Here is a 26,625-nt window from a genome sequence, read left to right on the forward strand (position 1 = left end):
ATCATCCTGAAAGCTCGCTTCCTTTCTGAACGGTCCCCTTCTTCCTCCCGGCTGCCTCCCGAAAGGAAGCCCAAATAGGTTGGACCACCATTGGAAGCTCACCTGAAAAAAACATTAGGGCCCAACCAGGTTTGCAAACAATGCCCCCCAAATGCTTCCATGTGCATGTCCAAACAGCAAAGGTCCAGCTTTGCTCTGGGACCTTGGGCCCCATCGAGATGTACAAGGAATCCTATGTTGAATTATTGCAGTTGTAGTAATATCTGGAAGGGAACTGTGAGGACGCTCTCCCAAACTTGCCTCGGAGTGTGTAGACAAGACCGTAGACATTGCTGCTCGAGCGACAGAAAGTAACTTTAATTTTTAACATTTTAAAAAAAAATTATGTTATTTATTTAGATCCTGCCTTCCTCCCTGTACAGGGACTCAAGGCAGCTAACATGCATCTAAGGAAGTTGGCTCAGGTCTAGGAAAGCTGATGCGACTAAGGCTCTACAGACTGGCAGAAAGCGCGGGCCTTTGGGCGGAGTCAGGGTGCAGCGTCCTGATGCTGGACACCCCAACTCCATCCCCATGGTGCCATTTTGGCGTGCACCGGTCCACACGGTGCACACCACCATGACACACCTCCAACGCTGCATCCACATAAATCAGTGCCAAAAGGTGTCATAAAGCCATGCAGCCACAGCTATGGCGCCCCTTGGAGGGTGCAAAAAGGAGCTGCGGCATGCGGTTGCCACAGCCCCAATCCAGCCAGGAAAGGGTTGGCTGCATGCAATCTGTATAGCCCCTAATTTTCTTTCTTTCCTTTGGCCTCCAAGGTGCTACAAGATCCCTTGGCATACCAAATTTTCCTGACACTGTAGACATAGTAGCCCACAGCATAGATTCTCACAAAGACAGAAATCTATCAGTCCCACATATCATGAATTTTGACTGTTCTTTATTTGCAAACCTATTCACATATCCTACAACTGTCCAAACTTGGGCATTCCCAGTTCATCCTCCGTCGTCCCACTTTTTCGACTACTTCTCCAATGTTGCCGTTCCTCGCCACTCTTCCCACTTTCCACCTTTGACCTGGCTTGCTTCAGTTGCTGCAAGCCAAGGTCAAATTACACCAAGGAATTTGTAATTACCAATTACAAGTAATTAGTCAGATTTCAATCAATTCAGCAGCAAGGAGAGGAGAGTGGGGCAGAATCTTGCCCTTCCCAGGAGGCTCCAGCAAAAGCAAACTGCTGCAGCCTCTCCAAACTTGTGTGTTCTCCTTCCTTAATAAATTTTGTCATCTTGACCTCACTATGATGTTACTGGTTTGCAAGCCTCCTGGTTTTCATCCATGAAATGTGGGAGAGTACGCATTCCTGAGTCCCTTGCTTGTCCCCGAAATAACCCCTCTGACCTTGAGGGTGGGAGGTAAAAGCAACGGAGGTTGGCTGGCCTGCTATCTTGACATTTTGAAGGGCAGAAGGAATTTGCACCTTTCATTTGCCTTGCAAACAGGGCTGGTCCTCGAACAGAAGCCTTTGTGTTTTTCCAAGATTATGCCCTTGTTTTACAACATTGTAAAGGCGCAGCTTCTACAACTGCAAGGCAAACAAATCAGGAAAGCGGTCATTAAATTATCGAGGCTGTGGCTTCCCTGCAGAGGGATGGAGGATGCCGCCCAACCTTTGATACAGCCTGAAGGTGGACCTCCATTGACAGACACCCACATTTTATTAAAAGAAAACCAACCCATTTTATAGCTCAGGTGAGGTGCCTCTGTTGGGTTTAGAACGAAGTCACGCTGACATTTCTAGCACTGAGATGAGACCGTGCAAAAGATATCTGGATGGATGCATAATTTTGGTGTAGTGGTTTGGATGTTGGACTACAGCCCTGGAGACCAGGGTTCGAATCCCAGCTCAGCCATGAAACCCACTGGATGACCTTGGGTGAGTCTGGGGGAAGGCAATGGCAAAACTCCTCTGAACAAATCTTGGCAAGAAAAACCCATGACAGGGTTGCCATAAGATCACCATAAGTCGGGAATGCCTTGAAGGCACACAACAGCAACAAATGCATGTTTTTAATATAACTGTTTGTTTAATCATTATTTTTTTAACTTCTATATTACAGGCTGAGCCTTGTCTGACCTACAAATGCCTAGAGGAGTGGTTTCTCTCATAATCTAAGTCCTCCAACCCAACTCTATGGTCAATTTCCAGCAGAGTTGCACCAGAAGACCTAGAGATTCTTAGGGAAAACATATTAAATCAAATCCACAAAAGTCACAGCTGCAAATGTGGAGGGCAGACCGTATTTTGTGGACCACACTGCCCAGCATCTCCTAGCCAGCTTTGCCAGAAGGGCTTGCTGGGAGAAGGAGTCTAAAAAGGGAACTCTTCCACGTTCCGCATACACCTGGGATCCACATAGTGCATTTGCGCACTTCAGGAACGAAAGAAGTTCAAAAGTTTCCTGCGTCATTTGGGGCTGGGGCATGCTGTGTGTGTGCGCGTGCACGCGCAAAACATGTGTTAGCACTTATCGGTACAGGAAGCGAAAGATCTCGCTCACGCAGCTTGAAGAAACTTAACCCTAAGATGTTACACCCTGTACTGGGACAACAGAGCTTGGGAGAAAGAGGGAGGGATGGAGGGGATACTTTTTAAAGAGCTGAGAAGCAGAGTTCTAAAAAGAGAAAGAGAGAGAGAGAGAGAGAGAGAGAGAGCAATTCCCAGTGCACCATGATTGAAAATGTCTTGGCACAACCACAACAGGGTTAAAGGCTTTGTGTGCAAAACCACTCTTGGGATACATTCCTGTCGCTGGTGGGTCTCCAAGAGGCCTGTCCGTCTCGCCTAGCAGTCCGAAAAAAATGTCCTCTTTGGTCCCTGGAATCCAGGGAGTGGGAAAAGGGCATAATCCTGCCTCTGGCTGCAAGACCAGGGCAATTCCCCGGAGGACCCGGATGCCGACACTTTCAGCTTTTACAAATCCCTCTGACCTTTCCTCTGTGCTGCCTCCCTTACAACTGGAAACCAGAGTCTGGGAATGTTACGGTCAGCCTTCCGTATCCACAGATTCAAGCATCCACGATTTGAACATGTTTAAAAAATATACAAATTCCAAAAAGCAAACTTGCATTTTGCCATTTTATATTAGAGGCAGCATTGTACTATGCTATTGTATTTAATGGGACTTGAGCATCCATGGATTTTGGTATCCACGGACAGTCCTGGAACCAAATCTCAGCAGATACCAAGGGCCCACTGTACTTATTTTTGGGATATACTTCCTGAATTCCCCTAGTCATATTGCATCTGCACTTGCAGAAATAATGCAGTTTGACACTGCTCTAACGGCCATGGCTCAGTGCTGTGGAATTCTGGGATTTGAAGTTCTGTGAGATGTTTGGTCTTCTCTGTCACAGAATTCTGATGCACCAACTACAAATCCCAGGATTCCACAGCACTGAGCCACGATAACTAAGGAGGTACCAAACTGAATTATTTTTGCAGATGCAGCCTAGGCTATCTCATCAAACTCTATCCCAAGCAGCGAGCACCATCCCATGAGAACCTGGGACTTGTAGTTTAGTGAAGGATTTAGGATGTTTTGTTTGAACTGTAGCACAAACTCTTTAGGGCCCTGTCTCTATGGGCCAAATAAAACATCTTATTCCCATCTTCTTGGCAGGGAGTCTGAACGCATCACCCAAATCATACTCCTAGTGGTTCAGCACCAAACCCAGGGCATAGCAACCTTATAACAAATTAAAATAATTCACTTTTTGCTCCAGATCTTCCTGCCAGATCTGGTGCCCACTAGCCAGAATACTCTGGGTTGGTTCCAGAATATTCTGGCCAATGCAGACAGGGAGAAAGGTCTACGTATCTCTCCAAACTACAAACCCCAGGAATCTCTAAGATTGGCACCACAATAGTTAAATGTGTACCAAAGGTATACTTTCAGAGTTGCAAAATTAGGCGGGACTCCTGAAAAAAAAAAAAGCAAGGACAGACAAAAGTGAGTCACATCCATCTGCTTTACAGGAACGGCAAAGCCAAACTCCATCTCTGCTTTGTACTTCAGAGCGCAGAGTTTGGGAATCAGACAGGAACGCCAACCGCATTGCCTTTTGCAGGAATGGAAAGGGACTTAATCAGCAAATGATTCTGAGCCAACCCAGTTTGCAAAATAAGCAGCGTTCTCTAACCTTGTTCAGCCACAACCTGTGAGTCATTCACCTTTTGAAAGTTAAGCAAGCCACGGCAAAAGGATAGACTCCCAGGGAGAACAAAATAAAACACCAAATCCCGCTACGATAAAACCTCCTCTCTACAAAGGGGTAGGGACAGTGTAGCGTAGTGATTTGAGTGTTGAACTACAACTCTGGAGGCCAGGGTTCGATTCCCCACTTGGACATGAAACCCTTTGGGTGACTTTGGGCAAATCACACACTCTCAGCCTCAGAGGAAGGCAATGGCAAACCTCTTCTTGCAAGAGAACCCAACGATAGGGTCGCTCTAGAGTTGTGTCAGTTGTAAACGACTTGTAGGCACACAACAACAACAACAAACAAAGGGAGTCTGCAAAGGAATTTTAGAGTACTCCAACTAGACTTTAACAAGGATCAAGGACTCACCATCAAACTTTTTGTACCGGGAGCTGAAGGTGGCTTGCAAGCTGTTGCTGAGTTCGACAACGGCGTTTCGGAAGTCGTGTTTACTCTGCTGGCCGTATTTCTCTTCCATTTCTTCAGAGCAGCATGTATAGCCTTGCGGGCACACTTTCAAGTGATCACCTGAAAACACATCAAAGGTGAGAAATTTATGCACCGGCACATCGGTGACAGCCGCTGCTTAAAAAAAAAACGAAATCCCCAGGACAGCATGTGCCACAGATGGAAAGCTGGAATTTACTACTCAAAGAGTCCTGATTTATTATCATTTTCCTAACCCGTCCCCCCAATCCATATCAGCCAATCTCTAGGCAAGGTGCAGTCAATAGAAACCACTTCGGGCTGATTTTAAAAATGTTTTAAACAAGCCAAAACAAGTCAAGACAATCAACAAACAAAGGAACAAAACAGATCCCGCAATCCAAGAGGCTGGCATGTCGTATCCACCAATGTTTCACAAATGAAACGTGGGACGCGCGTGGCCAAGCAACAACAGAGTATGCACAAGATGGCGAAAGCCAAGAATGAGAAAGAAAACATCAGCTTGGAAAGGTTGCAGCAGTTTGCTTTTGCCTGAGCCTTCTGGGAAGGGCAAGAGTCTGCCTCCATCCATCCATCCATCCATCCATCCATCCAGCCAGCCAGCCAGCCAGCCAGCCAGCCAGCCAGCCTGCCTGCCTGCCTGCCTTCTTTCCTTTCAGGAAGCCCTTGCTGGGAATCCTGGCCCTAAAAGATTACTCTCTTCTCTCAGCACATCAGCTTGTTGGATCTTCCCCTTCCATGGTTTACAACTTCCTCTCCAGTTGGATAGAAAAGGACTCCCCAGCTCATCCAATTTCACACTAGACTTGAGGTCTCCTTATCGAGATATTAGGGCTGGCCTTATTATTGCTAATTAATGTGTTGTGCCAGATCCCCGTTGGTTGGCCCTGGATGGAAGGGAGGGGGGAAAGGAGGTAATTTCATTTAACATTTTTTATTCTGGCTGGAGAGGCCTCTGGCCAGATTCACAAAACGGAGAAGACCTGGTGCCGACACGGTTGGTGATCCACTCCCACATGTTCCCCTTGTTAGCGAGCCTGTTTATCATACTCCTATCTTCTTAGGGTGCATCCGCACAGCAGTTGGACAATGCTTTAACAGCCATGACTCTAGCCTACAGGGTCTGGGGGGTTGTAGTTTGCTGAGGCACCAGACCTCTCTGACAGATCAGGCTGAATACCTCGCCAAACTACAAATCCCAGGATTGGCCTTGGAGGCAGGTCACATCCTCTCAGCCTCAACAAAGGCACTGGCAACTTAGAAGAAATCTGAACAAGAAAACTCTGTTTTTTACAATCAGTATGCATAGTGTATTGGATTAGGGCCTCAGGAGACCAGGGTTCAAAGCCCTGCTCAGCCACTAGGTGGGCATGTCACACTGTCTCAGCCTCAGAAGAAGGCAATGGTCAACAACCTCTGAAGATATCTTGCCCCCCTCAAAAAAAGAACCCACAACTCGCCCCCATGAGTCGCCATAATTTAGAAATGACTTGAAGGCAAGCAGCAGCGACAACAACTGAAACCAATCCTTTCATCTGATATCTAGTTAGAATGCAAACTTGTTAATAGCTACTTCCTGATTGTCAGTCTGGTGTGTCATATATTTCGGCTGTCCTTTACTGCTATTTTGGTAACTTGGCAATGATTGTGTCATCATACCCGGGACTAGTCATTGCACTGTGACGGCCTTTTCATCTCCACCTCCACCACAAGGCCATCCCATTCCTGATGGAGGGTATGGAGAAGCATCTTGCTATGCCCTGATAGCCAGATGCAGACTGAGGACATCTCCTACTGAGATCCATGGAGGTACAGTGGTACCCCGGGTTACGAAAATAATTCGTTCCGCCGCCGCTTTCGTAACCCGAAAGGCTTTCGCAAGCCGAAAAGCCATAGGCGCTAATGGGGAAAAGCCGCGATTTGGTGCGAAATAGCGCCGAAAAGCACCAAAAGTTTTTTCGTAACCCGAAAAAACTTTCGTAACGCGGAACAGTTTTTTTAAGTAGATTTTTTTCGTAACCCGGAAATTTCGTAAGGCGGCGCATTCGTATCCCGGGGTACCACTGTACTCTATAGAGGTCTCAGCAGATCATGCAACCATTTTGTGTTGTGTGACTAAAGGAACATAGCTAGGCTCTTCTCTGGAAAGCCTCCACTGGCAATAAATGAAGTGTCTCGGTTCCTAAGACCATCTGAAACATGTATTTTCCAATGGTCTTAGGCGACCCTTGTGAAAGGGTCCTTTGACCCCCCCAAAGGAGTCGCAACCCACAGGTTGAGAACCGCTGGTTTAGGGTGTCACCTAGTGCGGTCCACACCCCCACACCCACCCCCAAATAAAGCTACTGCCTTTGTTTCCTATATACATACATATATATCCAAGCATGGATGCTTGAATTCATGAATAAAGAATCCGTGGATATGCCGGACCGACTATATATGAGATGTAAGGTGGATTTGTGCCTGTATATGCCAATAATGTGAGAGCAATAACATGGTGCAATGGTTTGACTACGACTCTGGAGACAAAGGTTCGAACACCAGCTTGGCCATGAAAACCCACTGAGTGCCTTTGGGCAAGGCACGCTCCTGCAGCCTCAGAGGGAGGCAAAGGTAAAGCTCTCTGAATAAATCTTGCCAAGAAAACCCTGTTATAAGATTGCCTTAGGGTCACGATAAATCAGAAATGACTCCAAGGCACTGAACAACAGCAACAACGCCAATAACAGGATGGCAGCCAGTGAGAACAAGGCTTCCCAGTGCGCTCTACAACTTTATGAATGAGGGACGGCAGAGTTGCAAATGACTTGCATGCGTGAACTAAAGGAGAAACAAAGGTGTACTTGGGTGCACAGAAATATAAAAGTGGACCAAAAAAAATCAGTGAATATAGTAAGGCCAAATCAGAAAACCACATCCAAAGAGGAATCCAAATTCTTGTAAGAACATAGGGTTTCTTTCTGGAGAGACCAAACACTATCATCAGACCCAGTTACAAAGGTGTGCATTCTTACGCAGCTGATGTAAAACTGAAATGACACATCTGTGCGATTATTGAGATTCCTCTATTGTTACATCTGCCCCTCCTCTCTACTTCATCTTCTCTCCAAGAATTGATTTTTTAAGACTGTTGATTCCTTGGGACATGACTCTGACATTTTGCACATGTAAACCATCCTCTGAGGAAAGTGTGCATAAATAAAAACAAGGCCTTGACTAAGTATGGTTGACCCTCCGTATCCACTGATTTTGCATCCATGCACTCAACCATCCACAGCTTCAAAACGTGCCCAAAAAATTCCAAAAAGCAAAACCTTGATTTTGCTGCTTTATATATATATATTTACCATGCCAATGTATATAATGGGATTTGAGCATTCACAGATTTTGGTACGCATAGAGGGCCCTGGAACCAAACCCCAGCGGATAGCAAGGGCCCACTGTAACAGAAAGAAAGTTATAGCATCAAACAACAGTCTTGCAAATAGGTTACCAATCCATAAACGTTTCCCCTAACTTTAGGGTCCAAGCAGTACAGGACTAAGGCTGCATCTACATTGAAAATTAATGCAGTTTGACATCGCTTTATCTACCATGGCTCAATGCGGTGGAATGCTGGGATTTATAGTTTTGTGAGATATTTAGCCTTCTCTGCCAAAGTACCATCTGGGATTCTTGGTTCATACTCTACTACTCCAGCAGGTTCCCATTCCCAAACCACAAATATAAACCTATGTTTAGTCATTTATTGTCCATGGTTGGGCCTGAAACCAAAAACAAATCCTCTTTTCCATTCACAAAAAAGCTTCTCCATCTCTCTCTCTTGTCGCCTGGAGCGAATTCTTAATTCATCACAGGCGACTAGCCAAGGACCAGTTTACTAGGCGATGACCAATAAAAACCTACTTTTGGGACACCTGCAGAAAATACAGATATTTAAACAAAACAAGGAGTAGCTATTCCCAGCCCCCCCCCCTTTGCTTGCGGTGTGGTCATGGAGGTGTGCGCGCAACACACACATGTTCAATTATAGTGGAGAAAACTGGTCCAGTATTGCAATAGAAATTCCACCCGAGATGCTGCAAAGATCCATAACGGGGAACCGGATTCTTGCAAAAGAGCCAAGCGTCTGACAAACCAGATCTCTGGATGAGTTCCACCCAGGCCTCGCAACCTATTTTCGGCAACCGCTTTTGCTCTGTGTGCATGTGTGTTTGTGCATTCACTCAGCTGCCGGTGGGCCGTCTCAGCCTAAAGAATACACAGCCCCCCTTCTATGACAGAGCTGGCCTGCCACAAAGCAAAAAATTCTAATTATTTCTGGGGCATGTACTTAAAAATACCCCAACGCAACCCAAGGCTGTCTGGATTTTAATTTCACCCTCTCCTCCCCTTTCTTTTTCATTTTGCTTGCTGACAGCTTTGGGCCTATGGATTTACTACCAAGCAAACGCCAGACTCTTGGAGGGGGGGGGGGGAGAACGGAGAGAGATTTATGCCTCCTTTGCAAACAGGGGAGCCAAAAGCAAGTTAGGAAATTTAATTCTGTTCTGGAAATATGGAGAGGACAGAGAGAGAGAGAGAGAGAGAGAGAGAGAGAGACTTTGCTTCTCCATTCATTCCAGCCCAAGTTCCCCTTTGCAAATACTTGTTTTACAACCCCAAGCCTCAATCCTGCAAATGCAGCCCTTGCATGAATGACTGAAATGAAGTCAACCTTTGCAGCGACTCATTTTTCTCAGGAAGAAAACCCTCTTTCCTAAAACCACATCAGATATTAAGTATAGGCATGCCTTGCTTAACAAGGTCTCTGAAAAAGTAGCTACTTTTTACAAAGTCTTTAAATGCATACCCAGGCTTTTTTTTCTCATCTTCTGTCTAGCTGGAAGGTTCTTAGCAGCATCAGCATTGGGCTGGAGAAACATCGGTTTTTAGTGTCTGCCTGCAGTAAGCAAGACAATATAGCTTGGCCTGGGAAATACCTGTATTCTAGCCAATGTTTCTATAACTTTGTGTGCATGTCTACAAAAGGCAAGGTAAACAGCAACTGCCTCCAGAATCCCTTGGTGAGTGAGAATATCAAAAACAAAGAAAAAGGGGAGACCGTGGATATGCCAGACTTACCAGCTACCCCCAAGAGTGTCCAAAAAGCACAAATCTATGGCCTGTTACAGACTGCCAAAATAAAGCTGCTTCGGGTCTCTTTGGAGGTATGCTATTTAAATGATGCATGGGTCCTAAGAGTCCGGAGGTCGCGCCAAAGCCACACGTCATTTCTAAGCAGTGGAGTGCAGTTTTTGCTGCAGCTTCCAGATTCTTAGGATGCATGCATCATTTAAATAGTATACCTCCAAAGAGACCCGAAGCAGCTTTATTTTGGCAGTCTGTAACAGGCCTATAAGTCTAGCCATCAAAATGGAAACCCTGGTGAAAGGACAAAACATGCCCGGATACATTTTGAAAGAAGCTTTTTTAAGTTGCAAAGTTGCAACTCTTGAACTTGCAAAAAGCTTTCAAGCTCCAAAGTTGCAACTCTTGAACTTGCAAAATGTTTCTGTTTAATTATTCCCTGACCTGCTTGTCTCAAATGTTGCCTTTCTTTCATTTGGAATATACAGCGGACCCTTGGCATCCTTTGCTGGGCACCAAAATCTGTGGATGCTCAAATCCCATTAAATACAATGGCCTAGTAAAAAGGTGTCCCTTATAGAAAGAAGATGGCAATGGCAAAGCATCTCTACGAAACGTGCCCAGAAAACGTCGTCTTACGGTCACCGCAAGTTGGAAATGACTTGAAGGCACCAAACAACAACAGCAAGGAACTCATCCCAATTTTTTCCCCTGGTACCAAACCTTTGGTTTAAAACTGTCATGCCCAGGTTCACAGGAACAGATCAATTTCATTCACTGAAGCAAAACCAGTATATAATCAAATCTCAGGAGCTGAAATCTCCCTTTGAAGACCCCTGAACCTTTCCCCTGACCTTTAAAAAAAATAAGGTTCGAAATGGCTGGCATTTTTGGTTTTAATATAGTCAATTCCGAAATGCCACATTCCGCACATAGCTCAAATGGGGGTCGGTGGGGTGGTTTCGTTTTGGATGTGTCCCCCAGCCCTTCGCCTCCCCCTCCTCGCCATTTCCGACATAAACCCACATCCTGCCCCTTCCCCAAAAACCCGGGCAAATAATTAGGCTTAATCCTTGTTCGCTTAGTGCGCCTCCTTTGAATCTTGTTACCGCATTCCTTCATGCAATCAACTGGCCTTTTTAAAAGGGGGAGAAAAATCCCACCGTCTCCTTTCGCTGGTCCCTTTCGCAAAAAACAAGGTTATGACCTCCCTTTGCCTGCAAGCTTCGTGACCTCTGCATCCCCAAGTTTGGAAAAAGAGCATAATCCTCGTCTCTCCTTCCCTGCCCCCAAAAATATAAAACCAGGCTGCATTTGCACATTCTTCCTTAAAATCAGGAGGAAAAGCAAGCCAAAAGGCTTAAAGCAGAGCCGGAGAGGGGAAAACAGTGGAACATCCTATTTTATTTTTTTATTATTATTTCTTAACCCATGTTTGTGATCAGTTCCTACACAAAGGAACTCTCTGGTGGCATCCACACTGGAGAAATAGCCCAGTTTGGCACCGCTTTAACTGCCCTGGCTCAAGGCTATGGAATTCTGGGAGTTGGAGTTTGTTGTGGGGCCCTTTTGTTTTACATTTTCTAAGCCCTGTCTGTCCTTTGACGACCCCTTTATAGAGTGGGCTCTCGGTATCCGCCGGAGTTTTGTTCCAGGACCCCTATGGATACCAAAAATCTGTGGATGCTTTATTATGTACAATGGTGTACCTTATATAAAATGGCAATATCAAAGTTTGCTTTTTTGGAATGTATACATTATTTTTTGGAATATTGTCAAGCTGCGGATGATTGAATCCATGGATTAAAACTCTGTGGATACAGAGGGCCAACTGTAGTTCTTGGTCGAAGGTTAGCTGACTTTGATAAAGGAGATTAAAAGCTTGTTGCAAATGCAAACAACCCTAAGCAGTGGTCTGACTTACATACTGCTGGAGAACAGGCCACATTCAGGCTTTGCAGGACATAATGGCTGGTTTTGTTCACTCATGGGGAGAAAAAAAATACTCATTTCCGTTTCAAAATGCTAGATGCTAATTTTGGGCCGACTTTTTGATTCCTGCATAACTCTCGGGTCAAGAGAGATTTTGCTGTTTTGCAAAAAACAGAGGTGGGCAAACTGAGCCTCATCTGAGGCTGTTTTTGTGATCCTCAATCCCAAAAGACCACATTTTTTTAAGTAGCCGAAGAAACAAGAGGTTGGTTTCCCTATCCTGGCCATTTCTAGGAGCAACAATACACCTGTACAAAGGTTTATGCTACAACTGCTTCAACACAGATAGTTTCAAAGGCGCTACAACAAGATCCCTTTGCAATGTGCCTCTACTGCTTAACATTGGTCCAAAACACACTGCAGAACTAATCCAGTTTGAGACTATTTAATTGCTTGGGCCCAGTGCTACTAAAACTACATTTCTCAGAATTCGCTAGCATTGAGCCAGTGCTGTTAAAGTGGTCCCAAAATGGATTATTTCTGCAGTGTGTTTTGGACCAGTAAAAATATCAGTGTTTTGAAACAAGAAGTGGACTAGGCTTCTGGGGATCTGCATGACTCCTACAACAACAAAAACTGGTCTCCAGATCCACCGAAGATTTAGAGCTCTTAAAATATGGGAATCCATACTTATTTCACAGAGAGCAAGCATGTAGTAATGGTTTGAGCATTGGGCTACAACTCTAAAGACCAGAGTTCGATTCCTCACTTGGTCATGAAACCCACTGGGTGAATTTTGGCAAGTCACACTCTCTCAGCCTCTGGCGAAGGCAATGGCAAACCTCCTCTGAGTAAATCTTGCTAGAAAAACCCCATGCTGCACCATGCTCCTGGAACTGCCTCCCTGGGCATCTACAGACTATCTCTTCACTTGCTATCTTTAAATCTGAATTAAAGACCTTCTTGTTCTCTAAAGCATTTGGAACTGTATTTTAGTGCAGTTGCCCCTTGGAACTCGTGGGGGATCCTGTTTGGATCCCCCCCCCGCAAATTCCAAAACTGCACATATTCAAGCCCTATAGGCTTGAATGGGGTGCACCATGGGCACTCGCCCCATTGGGATTAATGGCGGTCACCCCTCTGCAGATTTTCAAGTCCATGGATTTCAAGTCTGTGAACTTGAAGGGGAACCTGTATTGTTTTATAATATTATACAGTTCTTCCTTCTCTTACGCAGGGGATTCGTTCCAGAATGAAAGAGGAAAATCGCATACGCTCGTGCACCATTGAAAATAATGGGGTGCATGCACGTGGCGCCATGGGCGTGTGCGCCATTCATTAAATTGTACTGTGACTTCAGTGTATGCTGAAAGCCATGGAAGTGAAGCCCGCGTATGGCACAGGCTCACTTTATTTGGTTATATGTATGTGTTGTATTTTAACTGCATAACTTGCTTACGTTTCTATAGTTTATATTTTATTACTTTTAGATAGTATGCCATTGGCAGGCTATACACTGTTTTGATGATGCCTGTAAAGTGCCATGCAAACTTATGGCACCATATAACCAAACATTAATAATAATAATAATAATAATAATAATAATAATAATAATAGGGTTGCCACAAGTCGGAAATGAATTGAAGGTACCCAAAAACAGCAATATATTTCAGAGGTCGCCAGAACAAAACGCACCGGCTGCCTGCCAGATGTGGTTTTGTTCACTTCCATTTGAACTCTGGGACATTTGCAGGTAGGGAAGTGCTATGGTGGCTTCCCAAAATTTGGCTCAGAGGTCCCCCTTCCCCTTCAGCTTTATTTAGACTAGTATCGTTCTGAGTTTAAGAACCGCTGGCCAGCCAATCTGTCTCCCCAACTTGCATCCCTTTCCGGGGAGGGAATAAAATAAAAAAGAGCCCTAACCGAAAACCAGGTTGGCAAAACCGATTTCTATCAACCGCCCCGCAACCTTTCTTGGGGACATTCCATAAACTTACTGACCAAAACATGTACTTTTCAGGATTGAGGGTTGGGGGGGGGGGGGTGGCTGGGGAAAGGAAGCTCCGAGCGAAAAAGGAAGTTTCAATTACTTTGTGAAACCAAGTAGAAAAATCAAGATCTAAGCAAACTTTATTAGGTATGACAAGCCAAAGGGCAACGCTTGCGTTTCCCTTTGTACGAGCAACTTTATGCTTCTCTGCTTCTGATAGCGCAAAACAAGCCATATATTGGAAATGGGGGGGCAGGGGGGAGGCTTTCGCAAATATATTATTTTCCCATTTTTCTTAAAAGAGTGGAGGAAAGGAAACTAGGTCCATTAGCACCGAACAGAAAAGTGCACCTGGAGCAAAGGTCCCAAAATCTCACTCTGTTTATAGCACGGGGGAAGAGGAATTGAGTTCCTTAAGTCCTCCTGCCCAGGTGCCTTAAAGAATGCAGAAATTTGACCAGGAGGGGGGGTCTGAAAATGGGAATTAAGACCCTCCGAGCTATTTTATATGGCTAAAGATGGAGACAGTGGTGGTTATTTGGCTGTGTTATTTGGCTGGGAAAGATAGCATGGTATAGTGGTTTGAGTGTTGGGCTACGACTCTGGAGACTCTTGATCCTTTTGGAAAGGTGGAATACCAAAAAAAATCTATTATTATTATTATTATTGCTCAGTTTGAAACCCACTGGGTGATCTTGGGCAAGTCACACTCTCTCAGCCTCAGGGAAGGGCAATGGCAAATCTTTTCTGAACAAATCTTGCCAAGAAAACCCCGTGATAGGGTCGCCGTGAGTCAGAAATGGCTCAAAGGCACACAACAACAACAACAACACACTTGATGGACGAACCATCTTACATGGCAAAGACTGAAGGAGATGTTCTTAATCGGTTGTAAAACATTGGCACTGGTGGGGAGCAGAGGCCAAGGCTATCACAACGCAGGAATGATATTTACAGGACTGGAGCCATATCTATCTATCTATCTATCTATCTATCTATCTATCTATCTAATACCCTGCAACATTTCACAGGTGAAAACTGGGACATGTGTGGCCAAGCAACATCAGAGCATAGTCCATATGCCCAGAGGTGTTAATGAAGAAGAAGAAGAAGAAGAAGAAGAAGAAGAAGAAGAAGAAGAAGAAGAAGAAAGCAAGGAGATGCTGCAGCAGTTTGCTTTTGCCTAAGCCAACTAGGAAGATTCCAAACCCTCTTCTCCTTTCCCTTCGGTTAAGTTAATGGAGCGCAAACTACTTTTGCACTTCAAACTCAGTTTGCAGCAACTGAAGTAAGCTGCGGACAAAGGAAGGAAAGTGGGAAGAGGAGAGAGAAACTGGAAAATTTTTAAAGCCGCTGAAAAGTGGGACAATGGACTGGCCCATTCTAACTGGGACATTTGGAAGGGATCATGTCTTAAAAAGAAGAGACTTTGAATATCTCAGCATGGCTGGAAAAGATGACGGACTTTGCTGAACTGGCAAAACTGACTAACTTGGTTAATAGCAATGGTATAAATGACCTTTTAAGAGTTTGAAAACCCTTTACGGAACATGTTAAAGACTTAAGAGGTGGCATCACAATATTAGGATTCAGTTCATAAGCACTATTTTTTTTAGAAGAAACTAAAAGAACTAGAATAGACAGGATAATATATTTTTAAGAATAATAATAACTTGATAGGTATGTAAGAACTGCATTACAGATGAATGGGAAATCTTATAATTCACTTGCATGGCGGGATATGGACTGATAAGTACTGAATGGATTGTTTAGCGATTCACCTTATTCATTTCTATTCCTCATCTTTTGCCCAAAAGTAGGATTCAAGATAAAAAAAAAGTAATATAACGGATCCTGTTAAGAAAACCCATCACAACCAGGACTGGGTGGCAACTTTCAAGTAAGTTGGGTGGATAATCCATGATGGGTTTCAGTCCAAACTTTAAGAGACCTCTCCAAGACCTTGGGGAGAAAACACACATTTCAGAGCTGCCATTCCTAAACAGCCATTGATAAACATCCAAAAGCAACCTTGATACATCAAACTGGGGAAGTGAACAGGTCCCTTCTAAAACAAATTCCATGGGAATGGCTACACAAATGTGTATTTTTTTGAGACCTTGCACATTTGGGTCATTCATTTCCTTTAGCAAAAAAAAAGGGGGGGGGGCAAACTAAACACTGTACTAAAACAGTGCGCAGGGGAAAGAGCGAGGAGAGAAAGGACTAAGAATTAACCAGCTGGAATCCCATGACCTTCTGAGACTTGGTCATAAACTAAGCCGTGTGTCTGGTTTTGCTAAAAGTGGTGGGTGGCAAAAAGAAAAAGATGAATTGTCACAGCTATACCAGCTCAAAGCCAGCATTTTTAGAAAGGTTAGTCTACAATCTTACAGAATCACAGCTTCGATGCACAGAGCCAGACCTCTGACAAGGCAGCTTGGCTAAGTCCAGTGGAGAAGAGAGGAAGCTCTCGTGTGTTTTCAAAAGTAACTTTCCCAAGCTGTACATATTGCCCTAACTGTAGGGCTTTTTTAAAAATAACATCAACAATCCACCAAACAGTGATACCTTTATTGGCCAACCAAAATGCACAATATACATGTTGCAAGCTTCCAAAGCTCTACTGGCTTCTTCACCAGGTAAGGTGTTAAAAACCAAACAGGAGAACATCTTTGCTTGATGAAACAGCCAGCAGAGCTTTAAAAGCTTGCAACATGTATATTGTGCATTTCAGTTGGTCCAATAAAGGTATCCCTGTTTGGTGGAGGGTTGATGTTATTGGATTTGCTATATGGCCAACATGGCTAGCCCTGGATGTTTTGTTGCCGTTTCTTTCCTCCAAAGGGCCTAGCACTCTGGTTTCATCTGCCAGTTCCTATTGACAGAAACCAGATCATCCTTCGCAAAGCCTGGGCTGAGATGCCTATTTATGTTTCAATTCCTGCCGGTCACTCGCTGGCCGGCCAGCTGCTCCGACTGATGTTTCCGCGCATGGGCTGCTCAAGCCGTCCAACTCTTGCACACAAATCGCTCAGTGTTACCAGACCAGCCACCACATAATATAACCTCTGTAGGGAAAAGACTAATCGTTCCACAGCAGCCAATTCCCACCGGCCTCAGCTTCATGCATTTTGGCTGAAAAGGGAGGTCGAGTTTTTTCCAACTGGGCAGAAAAAGTAAGAGGAGGAGAGACATGGCCAAGGCCTCTGAAAGAGACCCTTCGAAGGAGACCAACCTGTCAGGCCCAAACTAGCCAAGCAGACGGCAAACAACTGTGTAGTGTGTCAAGAGAGATCTGGAGAGCATTATTCCCAGTTATGCACTGATTCCTCCTGAGATTGACAGTGGAACGGATTGCTTCCATGGATGGTGGGCTCTCCTTCTTTGAAAGTGTGGGGATGGCACTTTTGGGAGCACTTTAGTTGCATATTCCTGCATGGCAAAGGGTTGGAGTAGATAGCCTTTGGGGTCCCTTCCAACACAATGGTTCTATGGTCTACAATCCTCAGGGACGCAGCTGCAGGAATGGGGCAGAATGACAGCACTGCCCTCCCCAATGAAGGCAATGGTAAGCCTCCTCCAAACAAATCTTGCCAAGAAAAATCCCAGGATACGGTCACCATAAGTCAGAAATGACTTCAAGTCACACAACACACACACAGCTTCTCCTAGCTTGCGTCTTCCTCCTCATTCATAACTGTTGCCAAAGTGAGAACGTAGCTTGCACTCGATTAACACAACAAGGGGGAAAGGAGAGGAAAAGAAGGGATTGAGTCTTCCCCTTCCCAGTCAGTTCAGGCAAAAGCAAACAGCTGCAGCCTCTCCTAGTTTGTGTTTCCTTCCCCATTCATAACTGTTGCCACAATAAAAAGTAGTTTGCAATCAATTAAGTCAGCAAGGAAGAAAGGAGAAGACAAGAAGAGACTGAATCTTGCCTTTCCCAGGTAGCTCAGACAAAAGCAAACCGCTGCAGTATCTGCTAGCTTGTGTGTTTTATGAGTGAGGCATTCGGTGCTTCCCAAGCTCTGGCCTTCCAGGTGTTTTGGACCATTGGACAAGAGGGCTGAGGCTTCTGGAAGCCAAAGTCCGAAACACCTGGAGGATCAGAGTTTGGGAATCTCTCCCAGGCCTAGAGCATCTCTTTGGCTGAGAAGTTCCAGCTCCCCTCCCTAAGCAGCAAAATTCATAGGACGAAACCACAGCAGTGAAATCATAGCTGCGTAATTGTGGAGTGTGAAAAGGCCCCAGGTCAGTCTCCCTGAAATGAGCACAAATTATATTTTGGTTTTCTGTGGGGAGGAAGGGGGAATTCTAGACACTTGCCCCAACATGCCTTCATTCCAGCACATTTTGTGCATCTGAGCTGCACACCTGGAATGCTTTGCATCCTTACTCCAAAACAGGCGAAGACTGTCCACGCCAAAAACCGGAGAGGAACTCGAAGGTGGTTTGGGACAGATTGAACCCACATTGTCATCTCAGCTGCTTCTGGGGGGCAGAGAGAGGGTCCAGCTTTGTCCAAAGTGCCACTGTTTTGCCAAAAACACTGCAGGAACTGGAGAGACCTTTTTGGGCCAGAGTTGGCCCAGCTCTTCCCATGATCTGAATCAACAGAGCCTGACAATGCCACTTGTTTGGACCACAGCACCCAGAATCCCTGAAGATAGTGGAAGTTGTAGACCAAGGCTTCATACGCACTGCAGAAAGCACAGTTTGACACCGCTTTAATACCATGGCTCCATGCTATGGAATCCTGCGATTCGCAGTTTGTTTTGGTATCAGAGCTCTCTGACAGAGAAGGCTAGAGAACTCAAAAAACTACAGATCCTCAAATCCCATAGCATTGAGTCATGGCAGCTGAAGCGATGTCAAACGCCATTATTTCAGTAGTGCAGATGAGGCCCAAGTCCTAAATCTGGTAGCTAGCCCCAACTAGAATAGATTCACTGGATCAACTTATTTATATCTTTAGTGTCAGACAACAAGGCAAACACAAGACTTTAAATTAAAAGCCTGACAGCCATAGTTGAATCCCAAAAAATGCTTCTGTACTGAAGATGCTGGGGACCCAGCATGGCATAGTGGTTTGAGTGTTGGATTGTGACTCTGGGGACCAGGGTTTAATCCTCAGCTAAACCATGAAGCCCGCTAGGTGCCCTTGGGCAAGTCACATACTCTCAGCCTCAGAGGAAGGCAATGGCAAACCACCTCTGAATAAATCTTGCCAAGAAAACCTCAGGATAGGGTCGCCTTAAGTCAAAAACTTCAAGGTATGTACACAATAACAACAACAGATGCCAGCTTCATCCCACTAGGGTGGCCTTCTGCCACCCATTTGAGTGAGTCAATTTAGTGATGCTTGGGGGCTACAGGGCCCAGAATTCCCTGAGGCTAGGGGATTCTGGGCCCTGTAGTCCCATAAAACATCACTTTTCCAGCTGTTCCTTGCCAGGGTCTTCCCTCTTTCTCTTTCAGAACATCTGATTTTCTTGAGGTAGTCTGGAAGGTCAAACCTTGGAAATACTCGCAGCGGCTGTGTTTATCTCCAATGGTTCCCACCCAAACAAGCAGCAAGGGACCACCCAAGCGGGACAGAGCCGACGTCTGCAGTAGAGACGCATATTTGTCAGGGCACCAATGGCACCGACCAACGGCTACGGCCAAAGTGGAAAGCCACCTGGGCCCTGCTACCATGATCTTGCAAGAAATGCTGATGGAAACTCCTACCCGCTTTTCTGGAACGAACAAGATCTGGGGCTCCCCGGCTCAGAAACAGCTTCTGCTGTGACTTTCTAAGCCCAGGCTAGAAGCTGAGCCCAGGATCTTCTGCATAGGAACACAGGAACCTGTCTTATACCAAATCAGATATTTGGTCCACTTTAAGCCCAGCAGTAGTTGCTAAAGTTTGAAGGAACGGCACGAAGGCACCAAGCCAGAAAGTTCACCAGAAACGTTCACCGTAACGTTATGTTTTAAGTCTGATGCATTCCAACAAAGTTCTTCATTTGGGTCCTCTTGTTTAAGAGGCAAAAAAGAGAATCCTACCTAAAACCCTGAAGCATGGCATGCCAAATATGGCTGCATGTTGGTGCTCATTTTAATATAGGATAATTCATCTTTTTATTTTTACTTTCTGCCACAGTTTTCTTTCAATCTATGTTTGGCGCCACCAATACAGCCAGGACCTCCGTATCCAGATTCTGCATCCACAGATTCCATCATCCAAAGCTTCCCCCAAATTTTTTTTTTCCAAAAAAGCAAACCTTACAAGGGACAATTTTTTATTCCACTATTGTCTACAATAGGACTTAAACATCCATGGATTTTGGTATCCATGGGGGGGGGGGGGGGTGAGGCTGGAATCAAACCCGAAGGACCCATTGCATGTTAGTCCCAGAATGCCAGTGGGATTGCCAATCAGAAGTGGATTTACGGCACAATAATTCTTTAGTGTGAATGGGTCCTCGGTTTCTGTTAGCACGCATGGCCATTTCCAGTTCCAACCGAGGGCTACGTTTTGGTACAAACAAGAAGGACCAAAAACGTTGGTGTAAAAGTGTGGAGGGACTATTTCTTTTGAAAAAAGAAAAGAAACAGAAGAATGAGGAATTTTGCCAGGCTTTATCCCTGACGGAACCGCATTCCAGTCTGTCAGCTCACTCATTATCCTTGAAGCTGCTGAAGTGTCTTTGGCATCCACTAGGCCCCAGCTCTTGCTTTTAGTAATGGAAAGAAAGTATGTGGTCTTGAAGCCTTCAGCAGTCTTTGCAACACAGGGAGGCTAAAAACAGGCTAGAGTATATAGCTACAGGTACAGATACCCCAAAAGTATATGTGTGTGTGCATAATATATGTGTGTTCTGGAACATAGGTTGTGTCTGCACTCCAAAATTAATGCACTCTGACACTGCTTTAACTGCCGTGCCTCAATGTTATGGAATTCTGAGATTTGTAGTTTTTGTGAGATATTTAACTCCGGTGCTTCTTCCAGTCATTTTCGGAGTGCAGCTCCCAACCATCGTAGATAATGGTAAGGGACGCTAGGAACTACACGTCCAACAATATCTAGTATCCACTCCTATATGCTGCAAACTCTCTGGAGGGGAGGCATCATCCTGTAACAACAGTGTAACATAAAGGGGTTTCAGATGTATGCGAATGGCCAGGGCCGTCCCAAGGCTTTTTGCTGCCTGGGTAAAATCTCAGTCAGCAAAATGTCTTGGGATGGCCATGGATGAGCATATAGGTACACACACAGCAGAAAATCTCCATGCTATCTAGCCTTGTCATCTTGTTACGAAGATCAATACACTTTCATGGAATCAGGCGGTGTGACCAAGTCACCACTGTTCCTTGTGGCTAACTAAAAGCAAACCATGCGCTTCCTTTTACCTGCGGTTAATAATTACACCAAATCCCAGGAAATTCAAACATCACCCACCGACCCACCCAGGCAAGAGACAAGGTTGCGTTTCAGAATAAACCTCTGCCATGGATATTTTGGCTATTCTCTGCCATTGTAATGTTAACATCCTTTTGCTTTCAGTGCAGGAGACTTTGCTTATTATTGCAACAGAAAATCAACTTGCTTCCTAGCAAATGATAGCAACAAGCAGACAGAAAGCTTACAATGATGCTCGGCACCTTGTAACTTTTATTGTTTTATCTATGTTTCAAATTATTGTTTCAAAGGGATTGCTTGTTTTTTGCATGTTTATGACTGTTTAGTTCTCCTTTGTTTTTATTCTGTATTGTAAGCCGTTTTATAAAAGGAACTAATCAATGGGTTTATTGGCCTAAATCCTACTAAATTCTGACTGTGTAAATCCACTGAAGTTACTGCAGAGAGTAGTGGTCTGAGTACTGGACTAGGGTCTATATTAATAATGTAGTTTGACACCAGTTTAACAGCCATGGCTCCAAGCTATGAATTTCTGGGATTTGTAGTTTGTTATGGCATCAGAGTTCTCTGAGAGAGAAGGCTACATAACTCACAAAATTACAAAACCCGGAATTCCACAGCATGGAGCCATGGCAGTTAAAGCGGGGTCAAACTGCATTATTTCTGCAGTGTGGAATAGACCTAGGACTCTGTGAAACCTCAGAGGAAAGCCAAGGAAAACACAGTTGGCTTTACATATCCACTGACTTTCTTATCCACAGATTCAAGCATGCACAGCTTCAAAATGTTTTTAAAATATAATAAATGCCCAAAAGCATGCCTTGGTTTTGCCCTTTTATATCAAGGGCACCATCTTACTATGCTGTTGTATTTAACAGGACTTGAGCACCCATGGATTTTGGTATCCACAGGGGATCCTGGGACCAAACCCCAGCAGATACCAAGGGTCCACTGTACTGCTTACCAGGAAGAAAGGCAGCCCACTGAATCTGAGGGCCAGAGAAAGAACGCTTGCAGCTGGGCTGCACTATGCACATGCTTGGTGTAAACTCCAGCAGCAACGACTGCCTTGGATTTCAGGCTGGGGTTTTTCACAGCCCACCTGAAGATGCCGGGGATTGAATCTGCAAGCATCTGCATGCAAAACAGGTGCTTTACCACTGCGCAATTGTCAGCAAAGACCTGGGTTGGCTCAGAATCTGACCCAGCATCTACTCCAGCCATGCGAGACTCAGGAGAGAAGTGCGATGCCAAGGCTGCTTGCAGAACTTGTGTGAATTAAGGCATTTTCATGCAACTCACATAACCGTCATTCTCGCATCTCCAGGACGGATGGCCATGCATTTGCAAGAACTTTGCCCTCCGTCCCTATAAACCAACAGGACAAAGACCAACCAACCATTTCATGCTCATGGCTGGAGCGATGGGAATCTCCTTTCTAACCTTCCTAGGTGAATTTCCAAGACCTATGTCTTCACTTTCCTCATGTAGATATGCTTTGGTTACTTACTGTCCTTAATCTTGGTGAACCCAAGCCAAACAAGCAAATAAAAGAAGTTGCTCATGATCCGTTATCTACTCATTTTTATGCCCCCTTTATTGACTGTTTTCCCTCTGTTATTGTTACCTTTTGGACTACAACTCCCAAAATCTATGCTGATGGAAAGATTCTTGGGTCTAAACTCATTTGTCCCCCTCTCCAAATAGAATGGAGCCATTTTATCAGTGGGACTTTGGAAACATTTAAGCAGCTTCCATTTATTCAATGGATGTTTTCAAGTCTGGGCTCATAACTGGATTTCAGCCTGGAAGGCCTTAAAGATACTGTTTTCTAGATCTGCATTTGGGGAGCTATCTTTGGACTGAAGAGGCACAACTGGTGGAAATGTACTTTTCTTTTTCCACCTGGAAAAAGTTTGTGTTTTTAATTAATTATTAATTTTTAATTTTTTTCGATGTGCAGTCAAGAAGCCTTACTTTGTCCTACCTCTGGTGCCCAAACAAACTACAATTCCCAGAATTCCATCGCATTCAGCCATGGCCATTAAAGTGGTGTCAAACCAGATTATTTCTGCAGTGTAGTTGCAGCCTGAGAGGGACCTGTCAGGAATGTTGGCTGGTAGTTCATGGGAACTATTTTCTAGCTGTATCTTTAACCATTTAGCTCCAGCGACTATGAGAATATCATCCAGCAATTGCCGGATCTGCAACAGAGACATTAGCAGTCACAAGACCCAATGCTTCTGCATAGGAAAACTACATAACTTGAGAAGTTATATTTTCCATAGTAAGTCTCCTATTCAGCAAAGGGACTTTTGCAAAAGCCATGGCATGGAGGGGAATTCCATCTGGTTACACAGATTTTCCCAGAGAACAGTAGTGACAGCCATGGCGAACATCAATATAGTAGAAGAAGAAAAGCACTAGACTATGACTCTGGAGTCCAGGATTCGAATCCCCATGCAGCCATATAAACCCACTGGGTGACCCTGGGCAAGTTACTCTCTCTCAGCCCCAGAGGATGGGAATGGCAAACCAACTCTGAAGAAACTTGCCAAGAAAACCCTGATATAGGGCTGCCCAACTTGAAGGCACACAACCACCACCACCTATATACAAATATTGTTTTTAATAATAATAATAATAATAATAATAATAAATTATTTATATACCGCCTTTCCAGAGATCAAGGCGGTTTCACAACATAACACATATAACAATAAAAACCATTAAAAACATCATAAAAACAAATCATACAGTAAACAGTCTCACGCTAGCTCAACAATGCTGCTGAGAGGAGAGAGAAAGGGAGTACATCAGGGGTCATCAGGGGTCAGGGTATGCCTGCTGGAATAGGTGTGTTTTTAACCCCTTTTTAAATTGTTCCAGCGAGGCGGCCGAGCGGAGCTCAACGGGAAGCGAGTTCCAGAGCTTGGGGGCCGAGGTAGAAAAGGCTCTCTGCGTGGTGGTGACATATGTAGCCTCTGGAACCCTTAGCAATTGCTTCCCGGCAGACCTGAGTGTGCGGGGCGGATTGTATGGAGAGAGGCGGTCCTCCAAGTACCCTGGGCCCAAGCCATTTAGGGCTTTATAGGTAATAACCAACACCTTGTATTGCGCCCGGAAGCGAATAGGCAGCCAGTGAAGGTCTTTAAGGACCGGTGTTATATGACTGGTCCTGGAAGTACCAGTGACCAGTCTTGCCGCCATATTCTGCACCAATTGCAGCTTCCGGGTATGGTACAAGGGTTGCCCCATGTAGAGCGCATTGCAGAAATCCAACCGAGAGGTTACCAGAGCATGTACTACTGTTTCAAGGTCCCCCTGGCCCAGGTAGGGTCGCAGCTGGCGTATCAGCCTAAGCTGATAACAGGTGCTCCTGACCGTCGCATCCACCTGAGATGTAAGGTGGAGCGATGAGTCAAGGAGCACCCCCAGACTGCATACTGAGTCCTTCATGGGAAGCGTGACCCTGTTCAGAACAGGTGGAACCACCGCCATCCCCGGGCCAGGGGAGCCTATCACGAGTACTTCCATTTTCTCTGGATTCAGGCTGAGTCTGTTTTCCCTCATCCAGCCCATTACCGACTCCAGACAGGCAACGAGAGGAGAGATGCCATCCTTGGTCACTGAATCAGTCGGAGACATAGAGAAGACTATTTGGGTGTCATCAGCGTACTGATAACCCCGCGCCCCATGCCTCCGGATGATCTCTCCCAGCGGTTTCATGTAAATGTTAAAAAGCATGGGGGACAGAATGGCTCCTTGAGGGACCCCAGATGTAAGGGCCCTCTTGTCGGAGCACACGTCCCCCAGCTGCACCATCTGGAATCTCCCAGAGAGATAGGATCGGAACCACTGGAGCGCAGTGCCCCCAGTTCCCAACTCCCCCAGGCGCTCCAGAAGGATACCATGGTCAATGGTATCGAAAGCCGCTGAGATGTCCAAGAGCACTAACAGGGACACGCTACCCCTGTCCATGCCCAGACGGAGATCATCGACCAAGGAGACCATGGCGGTCTCAACCCCGTAACCCGCCCAAAAGCCGGTTTGAAATGGATCTAGATAATCCGTTTCATCCAAGATCGATTGAAGCTGGATTGCAACTGCCCTCTCAATCTCCTTCCCCAAAAATGGCAATAGCGATACTGGCCGATAATTATTATGCATCAGGGGGTCATGGGAGGGCTTTTTTAGCAAGGGTTTTACAATGGCCAATTTTAAGCTAGATGGAAATTGCCCATCCCTCAGTGATGTATTAATTATGCGGTGTAACATGGAAGTTACCACTGTCCCCCCCCCGAGCCGCTAGCCATGAGGAACAAGGATCGAGAGAGCAAGTTGTCTTCCTAACACTTCTAAGGATCTTGTCCACATCCTCGGTGCTAACAGACTCAAAATGATCCAGTACAATCGAGTCCATGGAAGCTCTGGAAACCTCTACTCTGGTATCTGCACTAATACCAGCATCAAGACCTTCCCTTATCCGAGAGGTTTTATCCGCGAAGAAGTTGTTAAATTGGTCACAGCAGGCTTTAGATGGTTCCAATATAGGGTTCAGGGCAGGGGGGAGCCGGGTGAGCTCCCTCACTACCCTGAACAGCTCTGCTGGACGCGACTCCACGGACGCGATACGTGCATTAAAGAACGAATTCTTTGCTGCATCTATCGCCTCTCCATAGTCCTCCAACAGGAGGTCTAGGAGAGCCTTGTCGGGTAAGCGCTGGTGTCTACGCCAGTCGCGCTCTAGACGTCGCAGCACCCGCTTCCTAGCCCGGAGATCTTCCGTGAACCAGGGCTGTTTTTTGGAAGCAGGCCTGAGAGGACGCTTGGGAGCGATGCTGTATATAGCCCTGGAGAGATCAGTATCCCAGATGTTAGTCAGGGCATCAACAGAATCGCCGTCATTTCCAACCATATAGCCCTCTAGGGCTTCTTGGAACCTATTGGGTTCCATCAGCCTTCGAGGGTGGACCATTCTAATAGGTCCGCCACCCCCGGGAGAGATCTGGGTAGATGCCTTGATTTTTGCCTCCACCAGGAAATGATCCGTCCATGACAGGGTGGAAATGTTAGTTATTTCCGCCCACGGAATTTCCATGTCCGTACAAAAGACCATATCAAGTGTATTACCCTCAGAATGCGTGGGCCCCGTGACCAGTTGTGACAGACCCATGGCTGTCATGGTATCCATGAATTCCCGAGCCGCACCTGATGGAATATAGTTGGTCGCGAAGGGGATGTTGAGGTCCCCCAGGACCAAAAGCCTGGGGGACTCCAGCACCAGCTCCGAGACCAACTGTGTCAGCTCGGTCAGGGAATCTGTTAGTGCACAAGGTGGCCGGTAGACCAACAGAATCCCTAGACCAGGGGTAGGCAACCTTTTTGAGCCGGGGGCCGGGTTGCTGTCCCTCAGGCGATTGGGGGGCCGAAGCTGGGGGTGGAGCTTCAACC

General features: G+C 45.6%; 1 protein-coding gene across 1 annotated transcript in view; it reads right to left on the bottom strand.

The window, feature by feature from the left end:
* LOC149308658 (glypican-4-like) overlaps positions 1-26,625 on the bottom strand; it is a 58,372-nt gene that overhangs the window by 19,545 nt on the left and 12,202 nt on the right. Inside the window, exon 2 of the mRNA XM_089536238.1 lies at positions 4,637-4,795. Within this exon, the coding sequence (XP_089392364.1) occupies positions 4,637-4,795 (159 nt within the window). The remainder of the gene's footprint in view (positions 1-4,636; positions 4,796-26,625) is intronic.

This window comes from Sceloporus occidentalis, unplaced genomic scaffold (genome assembly GCF_023333645.1).
Source record: "Sceloporus occidentalis isolate IW3139 unplaced genomic scaffold, rSceOcc1.0.p SCAF_8, whole genome shotgun sequence".
Lineage (NCBI taxonomy): Eukaryota > Metazoa > Chordata > Lepidosauria > Squamata > Phrynosomatidae > Sceloporus > Sceloporus occidentalis.